Source organism: Capra hircus, chromosome 10 (assembly GCF_001704415.2).
Source record: "Capra hircus breed San Clemente chromosome 10, ASM170441v1, whole genome shotgun sequence".
Taxonomy (NCBI): domain Eukaryota; kingdom Metazoa; phylum Chordata; class Mammalia; order Artiodactyla; family Bovidae; genus Capra; species Capra hircus.
The window spans coordinates 65471335-65488747 of NC_030817.1; the positions used below are offsets into that span (position 1 = coordinate 65471335).

Sequence of the window (17413 nt, forward strand, 5' to 3'; positions counted from 1 at the left end):
TTTTTTTTTAATAAGAACTTTATTGAGATATAATTCATATGCCATACAACTCACCCATTTAAAGTGTACAATTTGGTGGTTGTCAGTACATTCACAGAGTTGTAAAAATATCACCACAGTCAGTTTCAAAACATCTTCATAACCCTGAAAAGAAATCCCATTTCTTTTTCCCCAAGCCCACTAGCCCCATTCTCCTTAAGCCCACCAGCTCTAGGCACCACTAATCTTACTGTCTCTCGATTTGCCTATCCTGGACATTTCATGTAATATAATAGAAGCATGCAATATGTAGCCCTTTCTGTCTAGCTTCTTTCATTTAGTATAATATTGTCAGATCCATCCGCATTGTAGCCTATGTCACCACTTCGTTTCTTTTAATGACTGGAATATTCCATTCAATGGATATGGCACATTTTGTCTATCCACCCATCCATTGGTGGATGCTTAGGCTGTTTCCACCTTTTGGCTATTGTGAATAACACTGCTGTGAACATTTATGTACAAGTTTTTGTGGGAACATATGTTTTCATTTCTATTATGTGTATACCCATGGGTTTTGGAATTGCTGGGTCATACAGTAACTCTGTGTTTAGTCTCTTATGAAACTGTGAGATTCTTTTTCATAGGCCTGCAATTTTATTTTCCTGCGAACAATGTATGAGCATTCTAGTTTCTTCACATCTTTGTCACACTTGATACTATCTGTTAGACCATCTTTTGAGATAGTTAGTCCTGTAAGCTTCATGTGCTATGGCACATGGAAAAATACCTAGTCTTATGTTTATGCTACCATTTTATGGTTTTATAAACTTCTATCATATTTTTAGTTGGTTTCATTTTGAAACAATGAAGCTGGGGGCATTTTTCATGCTCTGGTATGTCTCACCTAGTTCAATAAATATTGCTTTCAATTATTTGATTCTCAAAATTTCTTGACTATAAACATTTATTAGTTTTGCAAAACACATGTTATCAAAGCCAACTCATTTTCTCAACCCTTTGATTTCTGATTATAAGCCCCAACTAAAGAAACAGGGTCTTACTAAAGCTGATGGTCCTTTTCTTTTTCAGAGGAATGGCTGCTTGTTGGAACAAAACAAGGTCATCTTCTTCTCTACAGGATTCGGAAAGATGTTGGTAAGTGGCAACTTTTCAGAACCAAGTAAAAAGTGGCTTACTACTCAAGTTAAAAAAAAAATTGGTAGTCAACTGGTATACAGCTGTGAAATCAATGATTACTGGACCATTAAAAAGGTGAGTGGGGGTTGGTGGTAGCACAGTGGAAGAACGGGGAGTGGGGAGAAACTTGTGAGACTCTCAAGGGTTTTCTCTTTTTTTCAGACTATGTTCCCATATCACCTTCTGGGAGGTGGGGCTGGATGTGTTTTCCCTTCTTGCTTCTTGGAGACTCAGGGCAGAAATAAGAAATATTACAGGAATAAAATTCTTGTGTAAATGGTGTGATAGAACGGGAAGAAAAGTTAGGAGCTATTGATTTTAAAGATCCTGTTAAACTTCTGCAGGGTGGGCTAGGGCAGAGAGAACCTGGGTTTGAGTCAGGCTTTACTTCTCTGACATGTGACTCTGAGTAGGTCTTTTCCAGTGTCAGTTTCCTCTTCTATAACGTATGTCACAAGATTGTTGGGGTCAGATGCAAGGACTTGGAAAACTAAAACTTGAATCGAATATTTCTGTCAGTAAAATTGTAGAAAATGAAAGTCACTCAGTTGTGTCCAGCTCTTTGCGATCCCATGGACTATACATGTAGTCCATGGAATTTTCCAGGCCAGAATACTGGAATGGGTAGCCTTTCCCTTCTCCAGGGGATCTTCTCAACCCAGGGATCGAACCCATGTCTCCCACATTCCAGGTAGATTCTTTACCAGCTGAGCCACAAGGGAAGGTGGAATCTTTTACCAACTGAGCTATCAGGGAAGCCTCTAAAAGTATTTGAAGTTTATTCTGTTAGAGTGCCCTCTAGTGGGGAAAATGTACCTCACTCCCTTTTCCTAATTCTATTTCTGTTCTCTTTGTAGAAAATTGATGTGTTTGTGTATTATACCCTGGAGATACATACTACAGGAATAAGCTGTTAATGCCAGAGTAGGTTGAACCATATAAAATTGTCATTATTTGACTATATTAGAAAAAACAGAATTTCATGGCTTTCAACCTGGTATATAACTTTCCATAGTAAATAACTTACTGTAAGAGTGGAAATAGAGCGTTCTCTTTGGAGCTTGTAACAAGGGTAACATATTGGGAAAAAAGAGCATCTTACCAGGTGTAAGGGAGGAAAGAATTCTTTTTTACTCTTAACCCATCTTAGGTTGACTAGATGAGCTGTAAATCAGAGAAACACCAAGGCAAAGCAGGAGGACTTTGAGTTTCTAGAGTGGCAGATTATGGGAAGGCAAATATATGGGGAAACTAGCTGGAGATAAATTTGTTATGTAGATTGCTCTGGTGTAGTCTCTGGGATGGTAAGGGTCTAGAGTTGTCTCTAAATTAATTAAATGTTGTCTTTGGTAGAGAGGGGAGAGAATGTACCTTTGTAAATTTATGTCTTGCTGTTTGGCAGATGGGGGAGGGTAGAGAGCTTTTCTTGTTATCTGCTGCGTCTCAGTTACCTTCAGCTCAAAATAATCTTTGTGTCAGAGAAGCATATGTGAGGGTGGTATATTCTGCTTCCCTTCACTGGTGTAATAGGGAAGGAGGATGGTACTTAGTCAAGTTCAGTGGTGGGGTAGGAAAGGAAACCAGAAGATCAGAATAGGCTTTACAGAAAGTCCCCTACACATGAACGAGTTCTCTTCCAAGAACACGTTCGTAAGTCCTGTTTGTTTGTAAGACCAACAAAGTTAGCCTGGGTACCCAACTAACACAATCGGAGGGCACAGGCTGCAGTTTCAACACAACCTGACGTTGATGGAACGCATGTTTGCATCTTTGAAAGTTCGCAACTTGAATGTTTGTATGTAGGAGACTTACTATATTTCAAAGTTTAACTTTAAATCAATAGTCTGCCAATTTGTTCCCCAAAAAGGACTAAATGTTACCCCAAAACAGGGTTCACCTCTTGGTGGGTGTTGAGCAAAAAGACACAAGCAAGAAGAGAGTGGAAGAAGGAGGGATTTGTTACTTGTTGCAACTAAGGAGAACACTGGAGATCTTTCCCAAAGCAGGGTGTCCCCAAGCAGCAAAATTGGGAGTTTTTAAATTAAGAGACTTGGGTAGTTGAGTGTTGAAGCTTTAGTTGAGTGAAGTCAGGAGGGTTTGAAAAGATCAACATCATTATCCCTTTGGAGGGGGGTGCAGGTGTTAAATTCTGCAAAGTCTCAAGAAAGTAGGCTAATCTTTACCATTGAAACAGAACTGGGAGTCTTGATACCTGCTTTGTTATCTTTGCTGTTGTGACTTCTCTTGCCTGATAAAGGTCTGTTCTTTTGTTCCCTTAAGATCATTATTGCTGAGACCTGGCAGGGACAAGCACTGTGGTCAGGTTTAGATTACAGAATGGCTTAGGGGAAGAAAAATGGCTTCTTTTATGTCAAGAAAACCATGACTGATTCTCTTTCTCTGGGGAGCCCCTATTTTATCTACTTATGGAAATAGTAAATATTTGGGGCTTTTCAGGTCATAAGATCTGTCATGATTATTCTGCTACTGTATCAAAAGAGCATGGATGTGGCTGTCAGCAAAGCTTTATTTATAGAAACATGGAGGACTGGGTTTGACCCCCAGACAGTACTTTGTTGGCCCTTGCTTTAAATTTTTCAAAGCCAGAATATTTGTATTCTGTGATATCAACCCAGTCTATAATTTAAAAATTAAACCTGCCTTTGATTTTATTCAACATTAAACAACTCTATTTTTACCCTTTACTGTGGGCTCAGATGATGTACAAGGCAGGGAGATAAGAGAATCTAATATTCTTATCCCAAAAGATAATCACTTCTTTGTGCCATCAAATACTGAATACTCTGATAAAGTAACTTGTTTAATATATCATTTCTATATAAGTGATGAGGAATTGAAAACTCTACTCTAAAAGTAAACTTTTCAACATAGTATAGGCTCAAACTGGTAATATTAATGTTAATCTGACTTGCAACCCTGGTGGTGATTGTTCCTTCCCCAGTTCATCATGTAACCCTTGACAGGTTAGTTACTTTTCCTCAGTTTCCCCACAGGTCACTGGGATAGCAATATTAACTTATCTTAGACAGTTAGGAAATCAAAGCTCTAATTAGAAGCCTCACTTCTCCATATACCTTTAGAGAACAGTTCAGTTCTAAGCCACTTCTGTTCTGTTTATCAGCCAGAAATAGACCTGGGCCTCTATGAATCAGCCATGGAACTAGCTGCATTTCTACATCTGAGATATTCCAAACTGAAACCACTAGTTGGCATGTTTTGGGAGTTCTGGTCCTTTATGTCTCAGCACAGAAAGAATTCAGCGAGAAGCATGGTGATAGATAGGAAGTGATTTATTAGAATAGGACGCCTGTGAGACTTACAAGCGGGTGGGCAAGAGGGTGCTATGCCTCGAGAACTTAGTGGACTGCAGTTTTCTAATCAAAGGAACAGTGGGGAGAGGGGAAAAAGCCGCCTTCTTCCTCATTGAGCAGATCTCACACTTCCGTCATCAGCTCTTCCTCCACGCCAGGTGGGGGCGTTTTCTTGCCTACGTGGTCAAACTGGGACTTTCATGGCGCAATAGAAGTGAACAAAATGGGCAATAACATATGCTAAAAATGGCAAATTATCTGAGGTTTCAATATAATGTCACTTTTTCCTCATATTTTTGTTTCTAGTGTGTGCAGAGAAGTGTGACCTGGGAATCATTAATTCATTGAGCTCACTGGGCGAGATGTGTGTCTTATGCACCGTTGTTTTATTGTTTGGAGGGATGTCTCATTGTTTCTCTTGAGTGATTTTATGGTTCCCAGGTGGTGCTAGTGGTAAAAAAAAAAACCTGCCTGCAGATGCAGAAGACATAAGAGACCACGGTTCGATCCCTGGGTCAGGAAGGTCCCCTTGAGGAGGCCATTGCAACTCACTCCAGTATTCTTGCCTGGGAAATCCGCTGGACGGAGGAGCCTGGCAGGCTACAGTCATGGGGTTGCAAAGAGTTGGACATGACTGAGGCGGCTTAACACACATGTGCTTAAACAAACCTGCTTTCTTGCATGGTCTCTAATTTACATGGGGGTCTCCTATACTTTTTTCTTTACTGATAATCCCCTACTGGGATTAACTATTGAATTACCTAGTTTGTTCCTTTACTCTCTCCCTATCAAAACCTTGGTACATTTTCAACTAGACTGTCTTTCTGAGGAAAGGGACAGAGTGGGTAGTAAGATTTCCTGGAAAGACTGGGATGAACGGGACCTGGACTCCAATCTGATCTGAGCCACCCCCCTCCTGTGAGTTCACAAACACCTCTCGGCTTCAGTCTACTCAGAAACTTCAGTCTACTGGTATCTTAAACAGAGGCTTTAGATTACTTCTCATCTAAGGTCTTAACAATTTTATGTTTACTTCAGTGATGCTTCACCCTAGAGCAGTGGTTTGCAAAGTTTGATCTTGTGGAGGAAAAATGTTACATGTCATATCAGTGAACAAAGGATGTGTGACCCTTAAGCCATCAGCCACTGCAGCCTCAAACTGTGCACCCTGGGGGGATTCTGAAGAGACAAAAACAGTATATGTGTTTGCGTGCTCAGTCACTTCAGTTGTGTCGTTTCTGACTCTTTGCAATCCCGTGGACTGTAGCCTGCCAGGCTCCCCTGTCCATGGGATTCTCCAGGCAAGAATACTGGAGTGGGTTGCCATGCCCTCTTCCAGGGGATCCTCCCAACCCAGGGATTGAACCCACGTCTCTTATGTCTCCTGCATCAGCAGGTGAGTTCTTACCACTAGCACCACTTGGGGAGCCTGAAAAACAGTATACTTGCCCTAAATGGTTAAGGTGTGTATCAGAGGAATGATTTCAGTGAGTCAAGACTCTTGTATCTTCCCATACATAGAAAAGCACTAAACTTGAGAAGTCTGGTTTTCTTAAATAGCAGTTATCTTTTGATGTTTGACCACCTGGTTTTGTTTTGCTTTTGGTCTGAACTCCTATATATCCTGGCTCTTCCTGAGGTCCTCAGAAGTCTATAGAATAAAATATAATTCTCAACTTTTAGATTATGCTTTTTTTTTTTCAGTTGACAGTTTCTAGACCCCAGGAGGTTTCTCACAGTCCTTTCAGAGGATCCACAATGTCAAAACTTAAGTTCACACTGTAACACTAAAACATTATCATTTTTTCATCAACATTTATGAACATTTGCACTGATGGTCTAAAAATAGTGGCAGGTAAAACTGCTGCCCCTTAAAACAAGTTCATGACAGTGTGTCAAAAAAACTTTGGCACCACACTGACCTAGCAGTTGTATTTTTTCCCCATGTATGCTCACAGTGGTTTTTTTCTTTTGCCAGTTTCACCCCTGGTGACTCAGACGGTTAAGAATCCTCCTGCAATGTGGGAGACCTGGGTTTGATCCCTCGGTTGGGAAGATCCCCCGCAGGAGGGCATGGCAACCCACTCCAGTATTCTTGCCTAGAGAATCCCCATGGACAGAGGAGCCTGGCAGGCTGCAGTCCATGGGGTTGCAAAGAGTTGAACATGACTGAGCAACTAAGCATACTTGTTCTTTGTGGGGCAGTAAAAAGTATTTGTTTTATTGTATCTTGACCCTTGAGAACACCTCTTCAGTAATCTCTGTGGTATAATGGGAAGTGCACGTAAGCACTTCTGCTGTGTGCAAGGTGTGCAGCCCAGGGACCATCTCAGGGAAATGTTCTCATGTGATTGTTGGGAGTAATGGGCTGAGCTGACCATTTATTTAATGGAGCATCATTTCTGCTTGAGAGAATGACTAACAGATAGGTTGTGGTTTTTCAGAGCATTTGGGTGTTCGGTAGATGTTTTCTCAAAAATGAACAGAGTCTCTCACTTCAAAGAAAACAACTGGCAGTAGTGTTACTGATGATAAAGTTAGGGCTTTCAAGAGAAAATCACAATTGTGGAAAAACTGTATCCAACCCCATGAACTTGACAGCTTCTCAGTACTGAAAGCTTTTTATGATGAGACTGCGGTGATAATGAGCATGATTTTTTTTTTCTCAATCTTGTAACAAAATGTGTCAACATTTGGGAAATCTGCATGACTATGTGAACCAATATTTTCTAAACAAAGCACGAATAAAAGAGCCATTCAAAATGTAAGATACACCAATGGACTGTAACAGAAAAGTTCGTTAATAGGTTTCAGATTCCAGATTGCAAGAATCTTCATTTGTCAAGTTTCGGTCTCGCATCAAAGATCCACAATTATCTGAAAAAGCTATTAAAAAGCTATTCCTTCCTTTTTCAACTACATGTCCACATGAGGACAGATGTTTGTCATATACCTCAACCATACAGTGTATCAAAACAGATAAAATGCAGAAACAAATGTGACAGCCAGCTGTCTTCTGTTAGTGGAGTGAAAGTCACTCAGTCGTGTCCAACTCTTTGCGACTCCATGGACTATACTCCATGGACTGTATAGTCCATGGAATTCTCCAGGCCAGAATACTGGAGTGGGTAGCCTTTCCCTTCTCCAGGGGGTCTTCCCAACCCAGGGATCGAACCCAGGTCTCCCACATTGCAGGTGGATTCTTTACCAGCTGAGCCACCAGGGAAGCCCAAGAATACTGGAGTGGGTAGCCTATCCCTTCTCCAGCAAATCTTTCCAACCCAGGAATTAAACCGGGGTCTCCTGCCAGACCTTAAAGAGATTTACAAAAGTGCAAAACAATGCTTTTCTTTTAAATTTGGAAAAATAGTTATTATTCATAAAAATATATTATTTATGCTAACATGTAGTGAGCTTATTACTGTGATAAGTCAGTTAATGCATATTTTTAAGGGGCTTCCCTCGGTGTTTCAGTGGTAAAGAATCCGCCTGTCAGTGCAGGAGACACAGATTCAATCCCTGATCTGGGAAGATCCCACATGCTGAGGAGCAACTAAGCCCTTGCAACACAACTAGTGAGCCTGTGCTCTAGAGCCTGGAAATTGCGAGTACTGAAGCCCACCTACCTAGAGCCTGTGCTCAGCAAGAGAAGCCACCACAATGAGAAGCCGGCACGCCGCAACTAGAGAATAGCCCCTACTCAACCGCAACTAGAGAAAAACCTGTGCAGCCACAAAGACGCAGGATAGCACCCCTCCCCACCAAAATACATGTTTTTAAAATTTCTCAGTTTTAATTTCTGATATGGTAAACATTGATAGCTGTAATCCATGTAGAAGTTTGATCCTCAGTAATTTTTAAGATGAATGGGTCCTGAGATCAAAAAGTGTGAGAATCTCTGTCCTAGATAATTCTGCCTAGAAAGAGAATTGTTAGAGGTAACAATGTCCTTTTCAAATACAGAACTCTCTATCAAGCAGTAATGGCTGATTTTTTTTTCCTTGTGAAATGTAATGACATATACAGAGTAGGTTTCTGAATCGCCCACAACTTCAGGGCCCCGTCTTCATCTCCTCTTCTTAGGGACATGTGGAGGAAGTAAGACCAGCTTTGGTGGCTTGGGCCTTTGTGGCTGCTCAGAGAATCTCCACCGACTTGACTTGCGTGGTCAGCAATGTACATAGTCTCTCCTCTAGCTGGGAGGCAGGTAGCAGGGTGCAGGCTTTACTCAGGCTCCACGGAAAGTCAGCCCTGAGTTTGCCTCTGGGCTGTCTCTCTCCGGCTGCTCTCTAACTGCTTGACCTGTCAGGTCTCTCTGAGATGAAATTGGAATAATAATACCTCCTTCTTGGGGTGGTCATGAGGTCACAGAGAATACACATAAATTTAAAAATCCAGAGCCTGGCACTTAGTTGTTGCTTAGTTAATCATAGCTGCTATTATTGCTGTGGTAGTTATTCTTTTTGACCCTTTGGTGGATTTTGATGCTAAATACTTTGGTCACCCCAGCAAGATGGGCTTCATGTGTTTTTAAGGCCTATAACTTTTCCCCCCCTTTTTTTTGCAACAGTGTCAGCAAGTGTAGCATCACCCGAGAGTGGCAGTAAGTGTAGATGCATTAAATTGCTTCAGCTCCGGGGATGGTGTTTGCTCTGTCTTATGATGCAGGACATATGGTAGCTGCTGGGAGTTAGTTAGATCTAAGAACGCTTTGGGCTGGGATTCATTGCTTGGGCTCCCATATTTGACTGTTACTTTTTACACTCTTTTGATGAAATACTTTGCCAAGGTACTATTATGTGGGATAAAATCCTCATAAGTACCTTGCAGCTTCAGTAAACTATGGTGTGGTCCTTTCTGCTAATGCCAGGAAGAGGTGCATGAAACCCTTTGTTCTAAAATTGAAGCTGAAAGCAACTTACTATCCTCAGTAAAGACAGCTGTCTCTTTTAGATCTCCAACTTCTGTTCTTTCAGGAAATTTTTTCTTTTTTTTTAATGATTCATGTAGGAGAGCAGTATGGAGCAGCATTTTTTTGTCATGGTTTTTTATAGGTATTCCTGTGTTTGGAAATATGTTTGTTTCTTTTCCATAGGTTGCAACAGGTTTGAAGTGACATTAGAGAAATCCAATAAGAACTTCTCCAAAAAGATTCAGCAGGTAAGCCATGATATTGACGTCTAAGAGACCTGATCAAAGCTAGAACTTTGGTAAAATTATTGACTCGTCTTTGAATCCTCTGCTGTCTGTCCTCCTGTTTCTGCAGGGATATCTGTCCATCCATCACATACCTGAAATCCTCTTTCATGAGCAGAAATTGTGGTTGCATATAAGTCAGATTCTTGCCATTGATGTTGGCTTTTTAGTCCCTTTTTAGTTTTAGTTAAAATGAACATTTGCTGAACCTTGTCAGAAATGTTTAACTGGATCTAATGATTTGCTCTTTTCCAGATCCATGTGGTCTCCCAGTTTAAGATTCTGGTCAGCTTGTTAGGTAAGAAAAGGGGTTGCATTTGTATTTCATGTATCAAGAAACAGAAACTGTGATCTGATTAACCTTTTCATGGTTAATTTGATAGTTGTTATTTAACAGTGAAACTGACACATTCCTCGCCAGATACAGCAGGGTACACAGGTAATAAAGGTACATCCTCCATATCTTGAACTCTGTTCTCCATGAAGTGTCATTTCATTCATTCAAGATATATTGTGCCTTACTGTAGACATTGGAGATACCAAGTTGAATGAGACATGGTTTCCATCTTTAAAACTTAGGTTCTGATTCTGAAGACCAAAATGACAAGAAAGTACTCATATTACAGTGTGATAAGTTACAATGGAGCTTCCCCAGTGGCTTAGTGGAAGGAATCTACCTGCAATGCAGAAGACCTAGGTTTGATCTCTGAGTTGGGAAGATCCCCTGGAGGAGGGCATGGCAACCCACTCCAGTATTCTTGCCTGGAGAATCCCATGGACAGAGGAGTCTGGCATGCTACAGTCCATAGGGTTGCAAAGAGTCGGACACGACTAAGCAACTGAGCATGCAGGCACACAAGTTCCAATGAAAATTTATAAAAAGTGCAGGGTCTTAATAACAGGAGGGACAGCAGTGTCTAGTGAGTGATTAGACTTTCAGCAGGAAGACAGAGGTTGGCAGAGCATTAAAGGCAGAGGAGACAGATTCCGCAAAGGCCCTGAGATATGGCCAAACTTCAGGTATATAGTGGAGAGTGGCTAGAAACAGGTGAGAGATCAGGGCCAGACTATTCAAGGCCTTGTTTGCAAAGCCACAGTTTGATGGGAGGTGGCCAGTAAGGCCTTTTCTTGACAAGCAGAAGAAACTTGCCTCATGCTCTGTTTGTTCAGCCCAGGGCCTGAATAGTAGAATCCTTTTAAACTTAGTTTCTAGTCAAGAGAGAAACATTTAAAGTACCTAAAACTAGCTAGAAGGCCCAAGTGAAATTATTGTGCTTGCTTTGCTAGGAAAAATAATTCTCGCTGTGTGTTTTTACAGAATCCATAGGGTGTTTCCTTTCTCTTATTGGAGCATCCTAACATGAGTAGTTTTAAAAGGAATTTCTTGTACAAATGTTACATCAGGAGTTTCCAGATGTGAGAAAGACCAAGTGTAAGAGTGCTGTTTGGAAATTAAAGAGTTCTTTTACTCAAGCTAGCCCAAAGTGAAAGAAACACAATATCCAAGTTTAGAAGACTAAGTGACCTCTTACCTGTTTTTTTTTGCCCTGGTTCATGGACCAGAATAAGTTATTGTTAGTGAAACTGAAGATAATGTCTTGAACCAACATTTGCCATTTAGTTCTTTTTTTTTTTGTCTTGAAGTTGGCTCTCCTAGGGAATGATGATAATTTATAGTGGTGTTTTTATCTCCTACCAAACAGAAAATAATATTTACGTCCATGACCTGTTGACATTTCAACAAATCACTACGGTTTCCAAGGCAAAGGGAGCATCATTGTTCACATGTGACCTCCAGGTAAGTGCAAGGAAGATAAAATTTGACTTTGTGCTTTGATCAATACAGCCTTTCCTCACCATCCCTCCCAGTAGATGGGAAGAATGTAATATTGATATCCAAACTCAGCAGAGGCTCCAAAGAGACTCCTTGATTTTGGATCGTATTAGAGAAACCTCCCCCTTAGTATGTGACCTGAAGCTAGAATATTTGCATTCCCTGGTTGTGTGCTAATTAGCAAGGGACTGCTGTATTTCAGGAGGCAGCTAGCCAAAAACGAAAACACTTGCCATGGGCAAACCATTAGTGAGGAATCAGGACTGTGATAGTACATGAACATAGCTCTGTGACATTAATTGACTCATGTTTTAAATGTATCATTGTAGTCTTTGTCATTAGGGAGTTTTCGCAGTTTAGAAAAGACATTTCTCCTGATTTTTGCCAGCTCTTCATTCTTAGCTTCTTCACAATCTGCCTCACCCCTCTAACTCAGCTTTGATCACTTATTAGCACTTATGGTCTACATTGACACTGCATTGTTTGTTTTATGCTTAGGCATTTTCTATCCCCCCCCACCGCCCACCCCATCTCCTTTAAAGGATTGAAAGCAGGCCTGCTGTCACTGACACAGGCTGATCCCTGCCCCTGCAGGTATTGAGAGCCATGAGCAAGAAACATTTAAGGAAAAAAGGAGGAAGCAGTTGTGTAGATTTTCTTCTCTAAACTACTTCTGTCTGTGAGGTTTCCTGGGGCCAGTGTCTCAGACTAGCAGCCCATGGGGAGGACACGCTCCTCAGCACATTGGGTGTGAGTCCATCCTGAGAGAATGGTGTGCGTTGTACTTAGCTTCTCTGGCAGTGTGACTTTGTGTGACAGGAATGTTCAGATGAGTAGCCATTTCAAGGTAGAAAATCTCTGACTGGAGTCATCAGTGTACACATCCTCATTTGCTCTGGGTGTCTCTTCCCAGCACAGAGAGACTGGGGAGGAGGTGTTGCGGATGTGTGTGGCCGTGAAAAAGAAGCTGCAGCTCTATTTCTGGAAAGACAGGGAGTTTCATGAGTTGCAGGTAAAGTCCATGGTTACCTGGTCTGCGGGTTGGGTTGGAGCTGCTGCTAAGTTGACCCACAGCTTGAAAGATTGGCTGTTCAGTTCCTCTGAAGCCCAGGAACCCAGTGTTCTCCCCAGATGAATGCTCCGCTCTGAATACCTAAGAGTTACTCGTGCACATTTGTCAGAGTCTCCTGGTCTTCAGAGGCAAGGGAAGCACAGCCCTGCATCTCTACAGATGGGTTTATATCAAAATGGGTTTTCACCTTTTTTAAATGCATCTTGTCCGTTTCATGGGTTTCATATTTTATTGTGGGTGCTTTCCTGGTCTTGTGCTAATAGAATTGTGTTCAGAGAAGGGTGAGGGTGATTTTTCAGAATGGGAGTAGAATAACAGGAAGGTCACCTATTTTTTTTCCCCCTTTAACATCTTTCCAGTTGAACATTTGCTCTTTTTCTCCAGGGGGACTTTAGTGTACCAGATGTGCCCAAGTCCATGGCATGGTGCGAAAATTCTATCTGTGTGGGCTTCAAGAGAGACTACTACCTAATAAGGGTAAACCTTACCATTTTGCAAATACCATCAGTTTACTTTGGGGAAGCTGACTGTGAATTTCCCTGGGGGAAATGATTAGATGCTTCTGAACTGCGGGTAGAGAGACTGCGTTAGGTAGAGTTTTGGCGTAACAGGATTTGTGTTTGTATGTTTGGTTCTTTTTCATGCTCTAAACATCTTTTGCAAATAAGATGTCTGTGTATCTTAAGCCAGACAGCATCAACTCTCAGTTCTCTACATAATGAATTATCCACATGCTGTATCTAGATAATTAGGACTGCTTGGCTCTGTCCAGTAGCATTATCATGGGCTGCTGTCTTGAGGCTTCAGTGTTAGGAATTACATACTAATTTTTTTTTTTTTTTTTGGCTGCATTTCCTGGTTTGCAGGATCTCAGTTCCCCAACCAGTGATTGAACCACAACCACGGCAGAGGAAGCACTGAATCCTAATAACTAGACCACCAGGAAATACCCTGATTTTAGTAGTAACTTAAGTATTTTTGAGACTTTGAGTTTCTTGCCTCCCCAAATCTTATAGTATATTTGTTGTAAAAATTGTTTTCATTTTTTAAAAATTTCGAAAGCCTTTTGTTTTTATTATAGAAAATAAGAAAATATAGATAAGGAGAGAAAGGAAGTGCAAGTCATCTATAATTCTCCCACTCACTGTTAACTTTTTAGTAATGGGCATCTTCCCTATTTACAAAAAAAATCATGTTATACACATTGTTTTGTAACCTGCTTTTTCTCTTAACCTAAGTGGTAAATATCCACAACATTGTTTTTTTCCCCTCCAGTGTGCATATGTATGTAGACCAGGTTGGTGTACCATTCATTTTATAGAATAGTATAAATTCCTTATCTTCGTACCCCTCTCGTAATCTAGACTTGGCATTCAATCCTAGATTCTCCCCACCTCCTGCCTCCCTACTTGCTGCTGTGTTTGCTCTTCATTGTTTATCTAGTGAATATATTCATCCCATACTTATGTTCTTGGGCTGGCCTCATTTTATCAGCATCAGAACTGCAAGCTCCTAGGTGGTTACTGGGCTTCTCTGGTGGCTCAGATGGTAAAGAATCTGCCTGCAATACAGGATATGTGGATTCCATCCCTGGGTTGGGAAGATCCCCTGGAGAGGGGAATGACCACCTACTCCAGTATTCTTGCCTGGGAAATCCCATGGACAGAGGAGCCTGTCAGGCTACAGTCCACGGGGCTGCAAGAGTCGGACAGGACTTAGCGACTAAACCGCCACCGCCAGGTGAGTTACTGCTTTGTAACTCACTATGTAGCCCCTGGCCAGACAGGCTCCTGAGAGGAGTCCGAGGGCTGGGGGAATGGAGCCGCGGTTGGAGCAGGGCTCTCATTCCTCTGACTGCCTTAGGTGTCCTGTCTCCTTCTTGAGAGTGGAGTGTTTTGAGGGTGAGGAGTCTTGCTTTAGGACCAGTTCATTCAAAACTACTTCCTTTATTTACATACAGTCACATTCTCTTGGATATGTGGTTCTGAGTTTTGGCAGATGCCTAGAGTTGTGTAACTACCACCACAATCAAGGTTCAGAACTGGGGACTTCCCTGGTGGCCCAGTGGTTAGGGCTTCATGCTTCCACTGCAGGGGGTTCAGGTTCAGTCCCTGATTGAGGGAGTGACCAAGATCCTGCATACCTTGAGGCCAAAAAAAGATTCAGAACAGTTCCATCACCCCAAGAAATTCCCTCATGCTCTCTCTCTGACGCCAGCTTTCCTCCCACACTCCCACCTCTAGTCACCACTGATCTATTCTTCTCTTACAGTTTGCCTCTTCCAGAATGTCTTATAAATAGCATCATACAGTATGTAGCCTTTTGAGCCTGGCTTCTTTCACTTAGCATAATGAAGTTGATATCCATCTGTGTTGTGTGTGGGTCAGTATATTCTTATGACTTCGATTGTATGGAAGGACAAAGTTGTTTACAATTTTTAGCCATTATAAAGAAAGCCACTATAAACATTTGCACACAGATTTTTATGTAAACACGGGTTTTTCATTTCTCCTGAGCAAATGCCTAGGAGTGGGATTGTCGGGTCCCATGGTAAGTGTATATTTAATTTTATAAGAAGCCAACAGCCAAAGCTACTATACCATTTTGTGTCCTCACCAGCATCGTATGAGAGTTCCAATTACTTTAGCACTTGACACTGTTAGCTGCTGAGCTAGATGCTTGTCTTCATGTTAGAGAAAAAAAGAATTGGTTTAAAAATTGTCATAACAGACTATAATATTTCTTTATGCCAAATAAGGACTATTATTGGTCTCTGTAGGTTTGGGGTTTTAACTTAATTTTTCTAGGCTGTCCCTCTGTTCATGCCTCTGGCTGGAGAATGCTGGGTGACTCACTTGTGTCTTCCTGTAGGTGGATGGAAAGGGGGCCAACAAAGAGCTCTTCCCAACAGGAAAACAGCTGGAGCCCTTAGTTGCACCTCTGGCGGATGGAAAAGTAGCTGTGGGTCAGGATGATCTCACCGTGGTGCTCAATGAGGAGGGGATCTGCACACAGAAGTGTGCCCTGAACTGGACAGACATCCCAGTGGCCATGGGTAAGACCTGCATAGCTGCTGTTTCCCACTTTGGGCTGAGGCCATGCCACTCTTGCAGACTGGGGCTCCACTCAGAGCTTTAGCAGACTGGTTTCCAGCGTCACTTGCTCTCAGTTCCCCTTCTTGTAAGTAGAAAAGTGTTTCTGAATTCTTTAAAATGGGATATTCTGGGGACTTCCATGCTTCTGCTGCAGGGGACACAGGTTTGATCTCTGATCGGAGAGCCAAGATCCCACATGCTACACGGTGCGGCGCCCCCGCAAAAAAGGGGAACTATTTTGGCTTTTGTAGGAAGTTGGGTTTTGCCAACTTCTGATTAAAGGGGGGAAAATGTAAACAGAATTGCACATTTTAGGAAGTGATTGTCTACTGCTATTTTTATTTTTTACTTACTTTTCTTTTACATTCATTAAAAATTTTTTTTAATTTATTTTTATTTTTGGCCGTGCTGGGGCTTCTCTGCTATTGCAGGTTTTTTTTTTTCTCTAGTTGCAGCAAGCAGGAGCTATTCTCTAGTTGTGCGTGGACTTCTCATTTCCATGGCTTCTCTTGTGGCAGAGCAGGGTCTCTAGGTACAGAGGCTTCAGTGGTTGTGGTTCCCAGGCTCTAGAACACAGGGTCAGTAGTTGTGACATACGGGTGTATTTGCTTCACAGCATGTCAGATCTTCCTGGACCAGGGATTAAACTCACATCTCCGGCATTGGCAAGCAAATTCTTTACCACTGAGCCCCCAGGGAACCCTGCCTTCTTTTTTAATGGTTTTATTTTGTCCCCTCCCAAATAGACTAAGCTTGTAAATTATTGGAAATTATTTAGTCCTATGGGTTGTATAACAGCATTAAAAGGTTTTTGATGTGGTGGTTATTGCTGCTTTTGTTTTTGTAGCTTAGAGGCTATAGATTGTATTCAAAGTATGTCTGCCCCACACGTTAGGTGTTTCTGCCCCTACGCCTGCCTCAGGCTCCCAGCTCTATGCAATGATATTGCCTAGAAGCCCATGACCGCCCTCGCAGCAATTTATTTTTAGTTGAGAGAGTGGATATTAAATATTTTAGTTACTGCTGTGGAGGGGCATACCAGCCTGCTGTCTTTAAGGGCCCTAGCTTGGGAGGCAAGAATTACATCTTGGGAAAAGAGACAAAATGAGACCCTGCTTCAGGTATTAAATCGGATGAATTGAGATTTGGTAGTTGAGAAAGGGGAAGTTCAGTGTTCAATTAGTCAGTAAGAAGTTTTGTTAAAATTGGACTAGACCGGGCAGGGAGTTTAAGATCTAGCTTGAAGGAAATTTTCTTTGATTTTAAGCAGAAAAAAATGAGCAGAAATGCAGAAGACATGCTAGTTTGTGAGCAGGCATCCAGAAACTGACCTGATTGAACAGGTGGTGTAGATTATGGAGGGATGAGGAGGGGGCAAGTTGTTGGGGTCCACGCGCAGGTCCAAGAGGCCAGTAGATTTCTAAATGGTAGAATTCATAAAAGTGTCAGCAGTTATTCTGGTGCTGACTAGAGATGAACAGACCAGAAGGAAGATAAAGCAAAAGGTCAGTATTGTATGGGACACACTGAAAGGACTGATGCTGAAGCTTCAACACTTTGGCCACCTGATGCAAAGAGCCAACTCATTTGAAAAGACCCTGATGCTAGTAAAGATCAAGGGCAAGAAGAGAAGGGGAAGACAGAGGATGAGATGGTTGGATAGCATCACTGACATGAGTTAGAGCAAACTCTGGGATAGGTGACG

The 17413-nt window shown here is 41.8% G+C and overlaps 1 protein-coding gene across 3 annotated transcripts in view; it reads left to right on the forward strand.

Annotated features, from left to right (window-relative positions):
• The window catches only part of VPS39 (VPS39, HOPS complex subunit), a 46174-nt gene that overhangs the window by 6779 nt on the left and 21982 nt on the right, over positions 1–17413 (forward strand). For 2 of the 3 annotated variants that reach the window (XR_001918693.1, XM_018054399.1), the window contains exons 2-9: positions 1072–1137; positions 9082–9114; positions 9607–9671; positions 9963–10005; positions 11411–11505; positions 12455–12553; positions 12998–13090; positions 15485–15668. Coding sequence is in view for 2 of the 3 variants with exons in the window: in XM_018054399.1 (XP_017909888.1) it covers positions 1072–1137; positions 9082–9114; positions 9607–9671; positions 9963–10005; positions 11411–11505; positions 12455–12553; positions 12998–13090; positions 15485–15668 (678 nt within the window). In the remaining variant the exon portion in view is untranslated. The remainder of the gene's footprint in view (positions 1–1071; positions 1138–9081; positions 9115–9606; positions 9672–9962; positions 10006–11410; positions 11506–12454; positions 12554–12997; positions 13091–15484; positions 15669–17413) is intronic. The other variant, XM_005685528.2, reaches the window with a different exon arrangement.